We start from the raw sequence: 18,606 nt of genomic DNA, 5'->3' as shown, positions 1-18,606 counted from the left end.
AGGATCTTTTATAGATCATATTCTGTTGTCTAGCAGTGGAGACTTTACTGATCTGTATGTAAATGAAGAAAGTCTTAGTGACCATAACAGCCTTCGTGTTACCCTCCTGGGGCATGGTACCTCAACAGTTTCAGGCGGAAAATGTTCAACTGCTTAGTACCTATTAGACCGAAGGGTCTAAGGATTAAATGGACTGGATTAAATTCTAAGGTTAAGCAGAAGGAGGTTCTTACTAGCTGTAAGAACCAAATTAGTTTCTGCTTGGATGATGACTGTGACTCAGGCTGCCTATTAGCTCACTTTGTCTCCATGAACAGTATTATTGATGGTATTTTTACTAATGCCCCGTTATCCAATAGTGGTCCGAAGCAGGGGTGGTTCGATAAGACCTGTATAGTCGCCCTTCGTGATTTAAAGAATGCTTTAGGCACCAAACCACGCGATAAGATGGTTATACAATATTTCAGGGCTAGATATAAAATAGCAATTAAAACTAGGAAAAGGGTATTACAGATTGAGGCGTGGGATAAGTTGAAGGAAGCAGCGGAGACCAAAAACTGCAAACTGTATTGGGAAACAATTAACAGCCCGTTTCTCAATAAAGAAGATGTTCCAGAATTAACATCTTATGTGGCATGTAGCGATTGGGTCAGTCATTTTTCCAAAATTTTCAATCCAGAAGGGTTATCTTCTGAGTCACTGTCACCTGAGTCTACCCCATGGCTATCCCTCCCGTTGGGAATAACATTAGAAGAAAGCCATGAAGCAATTTCTTTAAGCAAAGGAGGTAAGGCCCCTGGCCCCGATGGGGTCCCGCTGGATTTATACAAAGATGAACCAGCTTTATGGGCTCCCATCCTGGCGAGGATATTTAATTGTGCGGCAGAAACTAATTTTCCGTCTACTTGGGGTCAATCGGTTATTATTCCTCTACATAAGAAAGGTGATAAATCAGAGGCCTCTAACTACCGTCCAATCTCATTATTGGACGCCTCTGTAAAGGTGATGAGTAGGATTTTGCTCAAGAGGCTGGAAGATTGGGCAACTGATTTTAACATCTTAACTAGAGTCCAATATGGCTTTCGGAAAGGCCTGGGCACATTGGACCAATGTGTAAATTTGGACCTTTTAATTAATAAATATACTGTGGCTAAAAGTGGCAACCTCTTTTTGTGTTTCGCTGATTTGAGCAGCGCTTTTGATTTGGTTAACCATACCACTCTTTGGGAGGTTTTGCTTAATGCAGGGGCTCCGAGGGAAATAGTTCATTTTTTAGCTAGACTTTACGAAAAACTCTCCTGTAAGGTCCGCTATGGCACCCTTGGCGAATGTACCCCGTTTTTCAAAGTGTCTCGGGGCATACGCCAGGGATGTGTTTTGGCCCCGCTTTTATTTTCCCTCTTTATCAATGACGTCGACCGTTCCTTGGTTGACATCCCAGCAGATGCCCCCCTGATTGGTGGTAAACCTGTTCCGCTGTTACTTTACGCGGACGACGCTGTTCTTTTATCCCGAACACAGATGGGCCTTCAGCGCCTAATCGATAATTTTATGCAGTTTATTCAAGTTAGGCGGCTCCGCGTGAACAAAACCAAGACGTATGTTATGTCATGCGGTCGGGCAGCTAAGCAGGTAAAGCATACCTTTTTCCTGGATAAGGAAAAGTTGACTCCTGTTAAGTCCTTTTGTTATCTAGGAATTACATACAACAATAGCGGGTCTTGGACCTCGGAATTTGATTCTATCAGACTAAAAATGCTGCGGTCTACTAGCAGTATTTTTCGTTTTGCCTCTAAACTTGGCTCACGAAGCATTTTAGACATGATGAACATATACAATGTTTGTTGTGTCTCCTCTGCACTGTATGGGGCTGGTGTATGGGGCCATAGTGAGGGTATATCCCTGCAGAAGGAGGAAAATAAGTTTTTAAGGAGGTTGTTATGTGTTCCCCCTTCTGCCTCCATTCAGCTGATCCATGAAGAAGTTGGGATCGAGTTCATTTCTGACTTAGCAGCAGTCCGGCCACTCTTATTGTGGCGTTCTATTTGGGCTAAGTCAGAGACTCGATTTACTCAGGATATTATTCTTGATTGTATAGGCTTGGACCACTCTTCACGCATACAGTGGTTGAGATACATCCACCGTTGGTATCTCCTTCTTTTTAATATTGATGTGTTCCGTGAGCCTGAGGAGGTTGTTTCTATCACAGAAAAAGAAATTAAGACAACGTTTCTTAACTTCCGAAAGGCAGAGCGAGATAAAATTTCTGGCAATCTTATTACCGTGAAATTTTATAAAGATTTAAATTTAACTTCGGGGTTCCAATCCTATCTTGTGAATGTGACCCGTCCCTCTCATCAGTATGTTTTAACACGTGTCAGATTGTCTATTGTTCACCATCTGGTTGCATTTCCAAACACAAGAACCAGTTCAGATATACCCTGTCCGTGTGACAGTATTTCTCGGCAGAGTAGTTGCCACTTTTTACTTTTATGTAAATTTTTTCATTTTCTCAGGTTAAAATACCTTAAGCCAATTTTTATTAAATATAATATCCGTACTACAAAAACAGCACTGATACTTTTATCCTCATTAGAGAACGAGGAGATCTGCTTTTTTCTGGCTACTTTTATTCTGAAGTGTACAGCTGCCAGGAAAAGTATTACATTATAATATTTTTATACTTACCTGTCTGTACCTATGTTATACAGCTGCCAGGAATTGTATTATGTTGCTATTACTGTTTACATTCCTGTCTGTATTTATACGCCTTCAAGTTTTATACCAATTTCTGTAATTAAGGTATTATTTTTATTTGTTGATGTCCACAGTATATTATGATTATTTAAAAATTTTGATGTACAGCTGCCAGGAAAGGCCTATCGAGTAATCCCTACTGATCTCCTGTCTGTTCATGTATGAATGTCTTGCATTTTATAATAGTATGTTGACTCAAAATGGCACGATTACTTATTAATTGTTGCACTCCAGCCTTTTGTATATCGTCTTACCATCTTTTCTTATAAGTGTTTATATGGTGATTTTAAATATTTTTAACTATGTATCTTTTGCTTGTATGATTTGTATGTACAAATCGAATAAAAGCTTTTGAATTGAACTTAATCGGGCCATTATTTTACATTCTATGTCATGTGATAAGGGTCATTCAATACAATAGGCTTTCTCGAACTGTTTAGGCCTCTGCACTAGCTATCCAAAATAGGCATTATTCGGGTTAAGAATTTATTTTTGACATTTTGCGTATCCTCTATAGAACAGGCAGAATAGGGTAAATCAGTGCTTGGTGATTACGCTATTGTCAAAACCTCCCCTCATCTGGAGCCGTATTTGGTGTGGACAAAGAAACTCATGGGAAAGACAACTCCTGCTTTAGCGATTAGATCTCCTGCTGGAGGCTATTGGATCTCAGATTTGTTTCCCAGTTGGACAATTTGACATTGCATGTATTCTATTATGTCCATGTGAGGAGTCTTCACCATAAACACTAACGCACATTTATTTTTCTTTTCTAATTACAAGCCCCTGAGAAGGAAATTTGTTAAGCCTGTTCTTAAACTTTATGGTTTTAGGATGTATAGACCGGCCTTATATTTTTTGTGCATGCTCTCAAATCAATTTGTGTGTTTTAACGTAGGTTGTTTCTTAAAGATGGCCATCCATAAGCTCAATCTGATGAACCTTTGAAGCTATTTCTTTAACAATTTTCTTGTATTGTATTTTCTATTTATGATGTATAATAAAAAAAATGTACGTAGTGCTTTTATGATTGTTTTTAAATAATCAAATAAACCTAATGATTGATTGATAGTGTCCCGGGGCTTCAATGCAGAATTACAGCATTCTATGCTGGTGAATTACATTTTTCATAGGATTAACTGAATGCGTGTAGTTATCTATCTCAAGACATGTTTACATTTTTTACAGTGTGTGTTAAATTGCCAAAGTAGTGAGCTAATGATGCCACAAAAAGTGCTATATAATTTGCCTTTCTGTAATATGTATACTTTGCCTCTCTAGTGTCGCATAATTCCAGTGTCCCCAGCTAGAAGTGAGACAGAACTGTAGAATTTCAGTGTAAATGTGTGTAAATGTATTGGCATTTATATAGCGCACTACTTACCCGTAGGGTCCCAAGGCGCTTCGACCGCTGCGAAACCCTTCCTGGCTTCCCTGAGAGATGGTCCCTTAATGGGTATCTCCAGGGTGAGACCAGGCATCCCCGGCGGTCTGGTGGGGCCGTTAGTGAAGATGAGGCAAGCTAATGCCCAGAGTTGCCGAGTGTGATCGCTGATCAGAGTGGGCACCGAGGCGAGAGAATTATCGAGTCCGCTGACCCTGGTCCAGAAACCTGCCGCGCCGGGAATCGAACCCTGGTCCCGGGCCGTCCTCTGCTCTCGGGTCTGCCGCCTCTAACCAGTGAGCCACACTACTTCACGTAAATAGATTTCCTATTCAAAGTCTGGAAAAACGTTGGACTGTGAAATACCAGAGGAAAAATAAGTTACTTACCTGTACACTGTGCTTCTCTAGTATTGATATCTATCATAGATTCACGTGCTTAAATCTTTCCCGTCGTTATGGTGGGAACCTCAGCTCCCACCATGACTACAGGGAAGATGCAAGCTTGTTAATCTATGAAAGATTCAATGCTGGAGAAAAAGCAAGTTACTTATCTGTACACTGTGTTTCTCCAGTATTGATATATTTAATAGATTCACATGCTTGAATTTTCCCCGTCGTCAAGATTTAAGTATGTGAATCTAATAAAGATTCAATGCTGGAGAAGAAATCTATAACTGACACAGGACTGAGTGGTTTAATAAACCATGAAAGGAGATGAGATCTGGTTGTTTTCCAGATATAGTGATAGAACATTGTTCTGTCCTCTGGTCTTTAAGTTAGCACAATTAACCATTACTTTCCCTTATAAAATCAAATAACGGCAGTACTCACAAGACAGTGAACCTACAATAGCAAGACAAATGATCATTAAATGGCAGGGGAAAAATCCCCACAGCAACTGAGATATAGGAATCAAACAAAAACACTCAAGCTTAAAGCGCTCAACTTCCAACTGTGCCCTAAGCCAGTAAGACGCCTTGACTTTTAATAGTCACTGCCAAGAGAGGCACCTCGTGCAACAAACCACAAAAACAAGACTGTGGTAAAGCTTTGTAGACCTTACAAACCCTTTTGACCAAAAGCCTTACACTTTGTGCGCATCTTTATCTTAACTTGCGGCATTACAAAAAAACATTTTATGGCAATCACAAAAGGTGCAAGACACAACCCATATGCCATTGCTTAAATGGGCACCTGGAGCAGCCATTCATCTCATTTGATTATTCACTTGTTGAACCAGAATTTGAAGGCATCAGTTATCTGTTCAGTTTGCTTTTTTACTTCAATGTCATAGTTAGATTTGTGTTTTAAGCTAGTACAACATGTGCTCCCAATACAAATGCTGTTTAGAGGGACAACACACGCCTTTCTTACCTTGTCCATGAGTGAGATAATCTGAAGGATGAGCTGATCTTGCCGTAAATCGTCTCCATGCTTGAATATTACTGGGTATTTACCTCCTTCGTCAGTCTTAAAGAATAACTTGGCAGGCATGAGAGCACTCTGGAAAAAAAGTGGATTTTAGTAAATTCAATTACCAATCTCTTTTCGGGCAATTTAAATACAGATTCATACAATGAAAAGTCCAGACCAATCATCGATGGCGGTTTACGAAAAACAAGCCCTCAAGTCTCCTCCTTGTGGTGATCACTCTTCATTTTTCTCTTTGCTTCTCAACTATTCCCGGTCTGTAGCAGACCTTTTCTCATCCCACAGCTATGACTGAGTTTAACAGTAATGAATATTAACCTTGCTGGAAAGCGTGACAGTGACAACGAAGGAACCACTGCACTAGCAGACACAATATATTGTGCCAATTGAGGGCCATCTAGGCCCTCCAATACCACAAGACTTATAAACCTGTGCTTGGCCATTCAGATTCATCGGATGTTCTAGCTGTGGGGTAGCCTATCAGACCCTTTTGTAAGCCATACAAAATAAAGTGGAGTCTAGTGCGTATGCAAAGCAAGAAGGATACACTCGCTCATATCCTCCCCAATGTTTATTTCAGGTACCTGTGTCTTAGTGTTTTTCTCTTTGTCTCTCCTTGAGGATATCAACAGTAGTGATGGGCAGGTCAATGGTATGAAACAGTCACAGTGCTTAGTAAATTTCACATATTGCTATATCTGGCCACTTGTCCTCTGGTTTCAAGCTAGGATTTACAGCACATTCATTTTCAAAATGGGAGTGTAGATATTGATAGCAAAATAAGGCCAGTGATATTCGTCAAGATACTTTTGCCAAAATGAACATCTCTAGGGCTTGATCAAAATAAGTGCTTGTAGAGCGTATAATAAGTCCATGTGTAACTCTACAGATACCATCTACGGGTGCATAATATTAAAAAACACTGAAGCCATCTGAGGTCCAACAGCCTCAACATGGACGGTGATTATACACAAAAAAAGTAACCTATCAAAGAATAGACACATCTTTTAAGTTAGGTTAAGCTGAGCCACCAGCCCTCGGGTTTGATGGATTTTATACTGTAGTTATTGCAATAGCCTTTAACTTGAGTTAAAGGCCAATGAAATAACAACAGTATAACATCCACTGCTAAATGTCCAGTACCAACCGGGTCTTGGGTTTCTTTACAGCAGCACCAGTTTCTATTGCTTGCAAATATTTTGCACTCCCAGATACAAGGGAGTAGATCCATAGAGTCAGGCAAGATAAAGACCGTTCTTGCATGGAGCTCACCCCTTTCTAAGTTCTAGCAACGTCTGTGCCCTCCACTCACAGGAGAGAAGTTCCAAAAGGGCCCACAGGCTTCTTCACAGGCAGGAAGTGGAACTCTATAATCTTGAGGTGGGGAGGGAGTCAGCAAACGGTTATCACTGCTAGCACTGAAGCAGCCGTCAGGTCAGAGAATGGGGATTCTCACAGATTTATTGCATAGAGTATAGTGATTTTATTAAAGACAAGGGGCTAGCATTATGCATAATGCTTTTATTTACCACTTCTGAGCAACACTTCAGAGAACTTTAAAAATAGAACCTCCCGGTGAGCTGGGCTTATCTCTTCACCTTGTTGGCCCGCCTCAATCTGGGGCCGGTTTTTCTGTCCTATATCCGTCTCCTTTATACCAATGTTACGGCGTCGGTGCGGGTGGCAGGTGCGGTCTCAAGACGCTTCCCAATCGGCCGCGGTACCCGGCAGGGTTGCCCGCTGTCCCCATACCTATTTGCCCTGGCCATGGAGCCCCTCGCGTCGCGGGTGCGACTGGATGCTCATCTGCGGGGCTTTGTCTGGAACGATACTCTTACAGATAGAATTGCACTCTACGCGGACGATGTCCTCCTGTTCCTTACAGATCTGAGGCACTCGGGCCCTCGAATCCTGGAGATCATGCGGGGGTTTGGCGAAGTCTCCGGGCTCAACCTTAACCTATCTAAGTCGACCCTGTGGGTTCTACGTGGCGGGGTGGTTACCGACCATTGGGCTGCTGACCTACGTGTGGCGACGGACGGCCTGAAATATTTGGGCGTTTTCCTTTCGACTTCGCGAGCCGTGGCCTGGTCGCGCAGTGTCCTGCCGGTGTGGGAGCGGGTCCAGACAGATGTTAAGACATGGTCCAGGATGCCACTTACGATTTTTGGGAGGTCAGCCATCTTTAAGATGGTGGCGCTGCCGAGACTGCTGTACCAACTTCAACATTTCCCGCACCCTATTGGCATGGAGTGGTTTCGCCAGGTGAACTCTGTACTGAGCCGCTTCCTGTGGGAGGGCGGAGCAGCCAGGGTGGCCCTGAAGACATGCTTTTTATCCACCTACTGTGGTGGCTTGGCCACGTCCGATCTCCTCTCCTACTACCAAGCATCGCATCTACTTGTTCTTAACGATTGGTGGTACGGGGACAGAAGTGACCCGGCATATGCCCTAGAAAGACATCTTATGGGTGACCATACGCTCCACACCGTTCTCTACTCGGCGCGTATACGCCGTGGGTTGCCGTCGGTGACAAGGGTGGTCTTTGCAGTGTGGCGGCAGTCTTTGCGCCGCATGGGATGGTGGGGCAAATTGACAGCGGAAACGCCGTTGTGGCACAACGGTCTACTCCCAGAACTGGCGGCCCTGGCTGGGTTTGAGGGTTGGGAGGCTATTGGGATAATTCAACTGGGCCAGGTCATGTCCGGCGCAACCCTCAAGTCCTTCGAAGAACTCCGCGTGGAGTTCCAAATGCCACAGTCCCAGTTCTTCCGTTACTTACAGCTGCGGCATGCCCTCGCCCCAAGCATTGCCGGTCTCGACTCCCTGCCGGAGTTCAGCCCGATTGAGGCGAAAGTCTTTATGGGAGACCTGGGAGACAAGAAAGTTTCTAGGATTTATCAGACCCTTGTTACCCACTGCTCGTCTACTCTCAGCTCCCTCCGGGAGGCCTGGGAGGTTGACGTGGGCGCCTTGGACGAGGACGACTGGAGGGAGGCACTGGAGTCCCCGCGTGGCACCGCTATCGCGGTCCGGCTCCGCCTCATACAATTCAAGTATCTGCATCGTGCCTATTACACGCGCGAACGACTGTGGAAGGCTGGTTTGATTGCGTCGTCGGAGTGCCTGCGGTGTGGGGAAGTGCCTGGCTCTTTGTTGCATACGGTGTGGTCGTGTGGTCGCCTGGCTGGCTTCTGGAGGGGTGTATGGAATTGTCTGGCTGAGGTCCTGGGCTGGGATCTCCCCCGCACCCACCGGCTAGGCCTACTGCACATCATGGAAGGGGTTGGGGGCAACATCTATAAACGTCATCTGTTGCTTCTGGGCCTGGTGGTTGCTAAGCGTGACTTAGCTCGGGCCTGGAAATCTGTGAGGGCCCCCCCCCTGTCGGCGTGGAAGGCGGGGCTGGACTATTTTATGGGTCTTGAGAAACCGATCTTTGAGGCGCGGGGCTGCCCACGCAAGCACTTCAAGATCTGGAAGCGGTGGGCCGACTACCGTGGCCTATCCTTGGAACCCCCGGCGGAGCGAGAGGAGGACATTTGATCGCAGCATTTTCTCTGGCCCTAATGGCACAACCCGGGTTGCATCATACCCGCGTCTATTATGTGAATCGTCTTTGTCTTGCTTCTGTACATGTGTGGAGGGGGGGGGGGATAGTGGGTACGGGTGGGGGTGTAGTTGGGGTTGGGATGGGTAGTTGGGGCATTCTAAAGCTGAGCTTCATTGATATTTGCTTAGTGATTCTTATGTATGTTATCATTACATCGATCTTGATGTGGTGATCTTGGTGTGGGAAGATGCCTCATGCTTGTCATTCTTTTGCTCAATAAACTTGGTTGTGAAAAAAAAAATAGAACCTCCACATCAAACAATTAAAAATAACTTTATGGTCCCATAAGACCCTGTCAACCGCCATCTTCTTCCTCTTTTGTTTCTTCTTCTCTAAACTTCCTCTTGAACAAAACGTAACTTCTTCTGTAACTATATCTTGTAACCACACAAATCCATAAATGAATCCTAATTTTCTATAAATAATAAAAATGTATGTATCGAAGAAACCCTAAACCTTTACATCTAACATGATTTAACATATTCTGTTTCATGACTGTAACTTACCAAAGGCAAATTCTTTCATAAAAATACTTCTTAAAAGAGCTCTAATCACAAAATGCATCTGCTTTTCCTCCAAACCCAAATCCAGGGTGGGAGGGAGTAATAATGCTATCCTCCTTGTCTTTAATAAACACGATTCTCTACGCAATAAGTCTGAGAATCAACATTTTATGGCAAGACAGGAGGCTAGCATTACGCAACTAAAACTTTATTTGCAACATGCCCTATAGGTATGAAATAAATCTCCCTGAAAACCTCAGCATTTGACCAATTGGCTGCTTTAAAGATCTGAACTAAACTTCCAACATTCACAAATGCCTTACTAGATATCGTACCCCTTACAGAATGTGTTGTAAAAACATTCAAGTTCACACCTACCTCCTTCATAACTGATCTTACCCATCTAGCAATAGTTGCTGCAGAAACCGCCTTATAAGGTTTAACATATGAAATCAGCAACTTATCTACACCATCCGCTCTAAACTCCAAAACCCTGCTCTTGTATTCCTTCAACCATTTGACTATACAAAGTTTGGGCATGCATCCAACAAAGAATAAAAGGCTGACAATGACATAGTCTTAGTTCTTCTCCAGATTTCAAACAATGCTCCCTGCGGTTGATAAAACCTAGAATTAACATCCAATGCCTTTACATCTGACACTCTGATGATAAAAACCAAGCACTGCAAAGTCGTCAATTTTCACGACAATTCTCTCAAACCCAAATACTTATTATCAGGCCAACCCTCAAACATCTTAAAAAACAAAATTAACATCCCAAAGAGAACCATACTTTGCCATAGGAGGTATTTTCAATAATGCCCGTCATTACTCTACACACCATTGGACCCTTACCAATTGATACACCCTGGATTAAAGCGTGAAACTGCAGATCTGTGAAAATGTATAGTTCTGTATGACAATCTTTTCTTGAACAGTTCTGCTAAAAACTTTGATACCATCTTCTCATCAGCAAAATAAAACTCAGAACAATAATCCCCAACACGTGATTATCTAAATGCAGAGCTTGTAGTGCAACCAGTTGCCGCTGTGGTACTGCGCAAACGCAAGTCCTATCCTCACCGCTGACCACCAATGTTAGAAATGGGATCTCTGGTTGGCTACGGCTTGTTCAAAACACAAAGGAGCTAAGAGGGAAAAATGGACAGGGTCGCCCTCCACTCATAAACTATATTTCAAAATAAAGACCCAGTCCAATAGCGTGCTATTATAATAGTGACAGCAAGAGGAGTCTAATGGAAACCTTATCCCCACTACGCTCTCATAAACTTTATAAGGAGGTACTGCACTTTTGCTACGCTCGAATTAAAACACCTGTTCTCCCGGGCAACACCTCAGAACATCCACTCACAATGAGCCAACAAAAAGTTGATCGCATACGTCCACTGCAAAAATTAGACATTCCTCATAATCGTGAGAAAATATGTGCAAGAAGCAAATGACCCCTCACGGAAACACCACCATCGGGGTAACAACAAACACAAATAACAGAGTGCTTAAAAACACATACACTACACACCAATCCCTTAACCAATTTTATTCATAGGGCGGTGATAGTGTGCTCTTAAATGCTAAAAAGGCTGGTAGCTAGTCATGCATACCATTACCTACTGCCAGTGCCCTGTTATTTGTGTTTGTTTGTCACCAGCAGAATTTTCTGCACTTCACCATTTGTCACTTTATATGTTGTTTGTTTTGGACACTACTTTTCTTTCCTCTCACTTTTCTTTGAGAAGCAATTGATCACCGATGATGAGACAGGGGCCTGTCTGGAAATTTCATACCAGTTACCCCGATGGTGGTGTTTCCGTGAGGGGTCATTTGCTTCTCGCACATATTTTCTCACAATTATGAGGAATGTCTAATTTTTGCAGTGAACGTATGTGATCAACTTTTTGTTGGCTCATTGTGAGTGGATGTTCTGAGGTGTTGCCCGGGAGAACAGGTGTTTTAATTCGAGCGTAGCAAAAGTGCAGTACCTCCTTATAAAGTTTATGAGAGCGTAGTGGGGATAAGGTTTCCATTAGACTCCCCTTGCTGTCACTATTATAATAGCACGCTATTGGACTGGGTCTTTATTTTGAAATATGGCTACGGCTTGTGCCAAAGCCAGGCAGAGACCACCACTCTAGTCAGGGCAATGGAGTTACACGCCAAAGATAACCCCTGCTCAACCCCTTGGTAGCTTGGCACGAGCAGTCAGGCTTATCCCTGAGGCCATGTGTAAAGCGTTTGCGCAACACACACACATAGCAGCAACCCACTAGACACATCACAAAAGCAGATTCCACACATGGTTATATAAAAATCGATTTTGTATTATCATAAACACATTAGAAACCTAATCATACATTTACACTGTGCCAACTGGCACTAGGCAGTATTTACAGGGCACTATATCCACATGACAGGGCCAATTGGGCCACTGTCAGAACCATCACAAAGTGAAAATAGTAGATGTAGAACCTATAGAACCTATAATAAATGTAGAACAGAACCAGTAATTACTGGCAAACACTGTATTCAGTATTATATCCTGTAACATAAAACATATTATGCAATCAGCAACACATCAGGCGCAAACCACATTATGTGCCAACCTCATGAGCCTAAACATAATCGACAATAACATCACAATCATGAATCCCGCTAGGGGCAGAAATCACAGTAGAAAGTAACCTCATCACATAAACTATAGTAGCGGTTTAAATCAGGTTGCATCAATCATATTATACCTACACCATAAGCAAAAAACCATTATGCGCCATATTAGAGCTCTGCGCCATACCACCTAAAACTGACCCCAGGCCAACAGGCCTTCTCTACGGCGCCACTGCCCTATGTCCAGCAAAGTCACGGTTGGCTGCAAAAGCAGCAAAGCAAAGTGCGCAGATGCACAGCCTAAACGTGGCGGCTGCCCATTAATTGCTGGCCAGCTGTGAAAATGAGCACGGGCACTAAATGAAAATGCCCCCGAGGAAAAGAATGGGGCTGGCACCACTGTGCCTACTAAACCCCCACTGGGTCTTAGAACAATGGGGCAAAACTTTGAAGCTGCCCACTGTCAGACGGGGCAGCTGGGAGAGAAGCCAGCACCACCACCACTCTGGGACTCAAAAATGAACCAAAACTGCCTCAGTCGTTGTTGCTGTCTGGGGGCATAAACAGGCACTGGCACTACTAGTGCCCCTTGTGTTCACTCAGGGACTCGGGAAACACTGGTGCCCCCCTTTTGGCAGCAGGAGGCGCAGGTCACAAATGGGTCGAACAAGCACACCCACCAACCACGTGGAACCCCACTCACTGGGGCATCAGACGCGCCGACTTCGTCTCCTCCGCCCTGCCGACTCACTGGGGCTCTGTAAGGACTCCAGTGGTGTGTCTCCTTTAAAAGCGGCGGGGGCAGGCATCGAAAATGCCCTCGGGCCCCTCTCACTGGAATCACCTAACGCGGCTGGTGGCGGGGCTCTCCCTCACGCAGGGGAGCTCTGCTCTTCCGCAGACACGGCCTCCGCCTCGCATCATGCGGCCCTGTCAACAACCAGGCAGGGCCATCTGGCTTCCGGGTCTCATCTGCAGCGGCCCTGCAACGTTTCTTCACGGGGCTCAGGCCAGCGACGGCGAAATCTTTGTTTAATGAGTTAACTGCGGTGCAAATTCTCTTTTTTTGCGCAGGCGGGGTCGCATCGGCCATTGGACGTGCGCAGCACTACAAAGGTAGTGCTTGCGACGGCCAACGGCAGCAGGGAAGGGGTTAAAGCTCGGCAATGCAGGTTGGGCTCCTGCCTAAACGAATTCAAAATGCGACCAGAACGCGGGGTGGTCTCCCGCTAAAGGACACAACTGCGTGGTGGGCACCCGCTTATTAAAAGAACGAGCACAAAAGGCTGCTGAAATGCGGGCTGGGGTCCCTGCAAAATACAGGGGCAGTGTGGGGAAATCCCACACGTTGCAGCTTCATGCTGCAGGCCACCAGCACTCCTTTAAAGATAGCGTGGAGCACTCAGGGATAAGAAGGTATAGCGCTCCCAGGGAAAAAAAGTCCAAAGTAAGCCCTTTAGGATGAAGGGGGTGGCAAAGGGCTGGGCCCAGGCAGGCTAGCTCACAGGGCCCTCCAGCGGGGAGGCAGTCCCTAGTGGCGGTTCCTCATGGAGCACAGCAGCAGCAGGCCCCCCTCAAGTCAGGAACAGCACAACATTTTCATGGGGTCACAGCCCTTTCTTTTATACAGCCTTTTCCTTTGTGTCACAGCACAGGGCTTGGGAAACCAGATGCAACTAGTTTTGGAGCACTCTGTTTACCATGCTCCTCTTTTCTTTCACAGTGCAGGGCAGAGACAACAGACACACCACAGGAGGTGGAGCCAGCATTGTGGAGGGAAGGCACATCCCAATTCAGGTCCCTGGTGCAACTCCTCCCTCCCATCTAGATGCAGATCTCTCTATTCACCACTGGACTGACTCACCCTATCTCTTGGAGCCACCCACACCTCTCAGCTCCTGTCAATCACAAGCCAGACATGCAATTCACATCAGGCAGGCAGACACACAGCACACAGAAATGCTAACTTCTAAAAGTGGCATTTCTCCACCAGTCACCATACATCTAGGCACACCATTGCGCATCATTTATTCTCACGAGTTCATACATACTAAACTCGCCCCTGCACTCCTCTCATACCAGGAATTACCATGGACACACATATCCACCATGCATTTCTATGGGAGGGCTGGACAAACTCACCACACGCACTCAGAGCGCGCACGCACTTTACACTCGGCCACAGTGCTAAAGTGCGCAGATGCCAAAAACTACCAATATCAGGTCACAGAAAAGGCAAAAGGTTTAGAGGTGAACCTGCCAAAAGGGCCAAGTCCAACACTGCCCAATTAACATTCCACTGTAAACTCTTATCAAAAGGGGGGTACTCCATCACCGTTTCCAGGACTGAGGGGAACCATGCTTGAGAAATCCAAAACGGAGTCACCAACACTATCTGAGTGACATGCCTCCTCACTTGTATCAACACCCTCTGTATCATACCAAACGGGGGCAACGCATACCCCCTCCTCTCCTTTCAACTCTAAATGAAAGCATACACCGCTAACGCTCCTGGATCTGGTCTCCAACTGAAGTAATCCTCCAAACGAAATGTCAGCCTGGAAGCAAACAGACCTATGTCCAAGGAACCTAAATGCCTATGAATCTCTCAAAAAACCTCCCTGTCCAGCATCCAATTGCTGAAATGCATCACATTTCTTGAATGCTGTTAGACCTGGCACCATTGGAGTGGGTCTCCCTTCCATTTTTTTTGCTGTTGCCTCCAGTTTTTTTGCTGGTCTAGATGCTTTGGGCACTTTGCCACTGCTGTTCAGTGCCAAAGTGCAAATGCTCCCTTTGTGAATTGTTGTTATGGATTAGTGATTCCATGATTGGCATATTTGATTTACTTGTCAGACCCTAGTATAGTGCACTGTGTGTGCCCAGGGCCTGCAGCACTGATTGCGCCACCCACAGAAGCACAAATAAACAAGCATTTGCAATGCAAAAGTTTCGCCTTTGCCAAAGTTAGAGCTATTGGCATTGTAAATTGGCAAATTGTTTATGTATGTGTTGGTTTTGAAAACAGATAAATAAATGGCATTGTCATTTACAATGTCAATAGCTGAATCTTTTGCAAATGCGAGACCTATTGCATTTGCACCCACACACACACACACACAGCCACACGCACACACACAGAGCCACACACATACACACAGAGCCCCCCCACACACACACAGCCCCACACACAACACACAGCCACACACACACACACACAACACACAGCCCCACACACAACACACAGCCCCACACAGAGCTCCACACACACAGCCCCCCCCACACACACAGAGCCCCCCCACATACACACAGAGCCACACACAGAGCCCCCTACCCCCCACACAAGTGAAAGTATTCAGGTCGAAGTATTCAGGTTTATTTTGGTAAAATAAAATAGGAACCAAAAAAGAGGCCAGCAACACACAATCCAGTGAAATAACGCAGCCTTGCACTACCCTCGTCAAAGAAAGGATCAATCCCAGGCACTCACTTTGATGACCGAGCAAAACGCTCCGCCCCAGGTGGCAGGCTCATGTTTATCGCCTATAAAAAAAACATTCCAAATGGAAGGCTACGTTATGCCTCCGTTCAAGACAGGATACCCAACCAAAATGTTCACCACACCGTCTATATTTAACAAGTTAGTTCCATTACAGGATATCCGAACGTGTGGACGTGATTTTGTTCCAGTAAAAATGTCAGCTACATTCCACCTCTCGCGAAGTAAAGACCAGCGTGGATTGCCACTGTACGGCTATTATCGCTCTGCAGTGCCCCCGGAGGACTGAATGCAACCGTGCTTTACTTACCCATTCCGCCCTCTCGAAAAATAGAGTGCAGTTCTTCTTACACACGAGTCAATTGCGCAAAAATAGGTTCTTCATTTAAATAATGCTTTCCATCCTGGACTAAGCGTTAAAGCGCTTTACGCCGAACTGATAATTAAGGACGGATTAATTAATTAACTAATCTGACTTCAGACCAACACCGATCAAGGGACGTCGCCACATTTCAATCCGACAACGGGGGTTGGTAATGGAGTTGTTGAGAAGCTATAGTGAACAATGTGCTGTATAGACCAGTCAATGTGTCTTTCGCTTATTTCCACGAAAGAGTTTCTCTTGCTAGTCCCTCGTCAATGTTCATGGTGCCCCACCCATCTGTCTAACTGCGGTCCGCAGACACTGTTGTACGGAAGCCGTGAGAGCATTCACAACCGATTCCGCGTTTCCTTCTCCCCTGCTCTATTCCGAGCTCTATTTTCTTTCTCCCACCGCCCGCGGGAACCGCGACAGTCAGTGACATACAGGAGCAAGCCAAGACCAAAAATAACACCAGAAGACCTGAGCCTTCATACTCAACAGCCATGAATGAGGAGTACGACGTGATCGTGCTGGGCACCGGACTGACGGTGAGTGAGGCAAAGGCGTAAAGTCTACGCTTCTGGCTAGTAACCGAACATAGCCCATCCTGGTGGAGAGAGCGTAGCAAATTTGCTAATGGAAGGAAACGGAACATAGATGCGTATTAGTCTGGGGATGAAGGAAGTCGGAGCTTGCCCTGGCGTTGACGAGAACATACATAAACGTTTATTTTAGTCTAGTTGGGACGGACGGTCTAGGGGGGACGGACAGTGGGAAGGTGGTCAGGATACAGCCACGCGGGACAGGGACAAAGTTAATAATGAAGACAAACATTGGTGAAAAAAAAAGTACACGTATGGTTGGGTATAGTACGGAGTGGGGAAATTCTCCTTTGGTATATAGTGCCTTCACACACCCTTGCGAGTGTCATGCTTCATCATCGGGCGTTACTCCTCTTGGGGGTGGCGCTGCTGTCCCTCACGGGCCCCACGAGAGGGTTCTTTGGTAGAGATCTTTTTAGGACACGCCATCGTTTTTTACTCTTGCACCTGGTCCTGCCGAAGTGCTCTTGGATCCACTATGGACCGCTTGCAGCGCGAAACATGTTGACCTGAACTATATCTTTTCACACACCTTTTTTCTTTACGGATGCGAGAGCAGTGAAAAATATTCACCACTCCTCCACATTTGTTTGACGGAGGATCTCCACATCCTATCGGCATCTTTTAACCTTGTCTTCAGGACCCCTGAATAAAAAACAGTTCTGGGAACTGTCAAGGACAATTTTAACCAACTCACCCACCTCTTTTAGGCCCCCACACCCACATGCACAAGTACGGCGTCTCCTAAAAAGATCTCCGCCAAAGAGCCCTCTCGCGGGGCCCGTGAGGGACTGCATCGCCACCCCCACGAGGAGCAACACCTAATGATGAAGCATGACACTCGCAAGGGATTTATCGTACCCGGGCGGTTGGAGAGAAGCGAGGCTCCTATTTTTTCGATTATGACTTTGGCAGGAAAGATATGAGGTTAGCAACAGGCATTTTCACAACATGAATTTTGGAATAGGCGTAATAATTGGAGAAGTCAATTGGAAGAATAGAGCAGTTGAATGAAGGGGCCGATTTGGAGTGGACAATATCAAGCTCACTGGCTCACAGATTAATGAAGACACATGATTGACCTTGGAATCCTCCGATACTCAAAATGTTGAAACTTCGCATATATTGGAAACATTGCACTAACAATAGTTCAAGCCCTGATGACGTCCTATATCCGGGACGAAACGCGTCGGCTGTTGGAAGTTTAAAGAAAAATATACCAAGAATATATGAATTATTTTCTGTCTCTTTTGATTAACTGTTGTTTGATAATTATTGAGTTTGTGGTTACAAAATTGTGATTAAATATTATCACTGTTCTATCCAACAAAAATGTTTGTACTCCCAGCTCATTTTTTGATTGTATATTAGGCCCAAGGTACCCCTGTGGGAAGGGTGCAATGTATGTAAAATGTAGGACATGTCCTGGTGTGTGTGGCATGTCCTGATAGAGAACTACTGCCAATTTTGTTCTTCACTATTGCAAGGCTACGTGTTCCAATAGGACAGAATGGGGAGTTTGTTTATAACATCTTATAAACATACCTGGTCTAAGGAACAAGGTAGAAAAATAATGTTTAGTATGCCTGAACTCAGAATGTTAAAGTGCATCTTTTAGTGAGGGTGACTTTTTCAGTCTGTGTTTGAAAATATCACTTTTAGAAAGTAGGTATTTTCTTGCCTAACCATCCAGTGTGGCTCTGCTAGGTTTGTGTATTGCATGTCTGGATTTTGGATGACAGGGTCTGGAGAGGGGCTGTGGCTTCAGAAGTCTGATGAGTCATATCTGGGCTGATAGGACCTGGGCTGCATTTAGAGTAGGGGGATGA

The 18,606-nt window shown here is 45.1% G+C and overlaps 1 protein-coding gene across 2 annotated transcripts in view; it reads right to left on the bottom strand.

The window, feature by feature from the left end:
• PIK3C3 (phosphatidylinositol 3-kinase catalytic subunit type 3) overlaps window positions 1–18,606 on the bottom strand; it is a 682,135-nt gene that overhangs the window by 283,704 nt on the left and 379,825 nt on the right. For both annotated transcript variants that reach the window (XM_086960327.1, XM_086960326.1), the window contains one exon: window positions 5,518–5,646. In XM_086960327.1, coding sequence (XP_086816453.1) covers window positions 5,518–5,646 — 129 coding nt within the window. The remainder of the gene's footprint in view (window positions 1–5,517; window positions 5,647–18,606) is intronic.

This window comes from Lissotriton vulgaris, chromosome 3_1 (assembly GCF_964263255.1).
Source record: "Lissotriton vulgaris chromosome 3_1, aLisVul1.2, whole genome shotgun sequence".
Classification (NCBI taxonomy): Eukaryota; Metazoa; Chordata; class Amphibia; order Caudata; family Salamandridae; genus Lissotriton; species Lissotriton vulgaris.
Note: the sequence above shows the minus strand (reverse complement) of the source record. Positions and strands in the feature narration are given on the sequence as shown.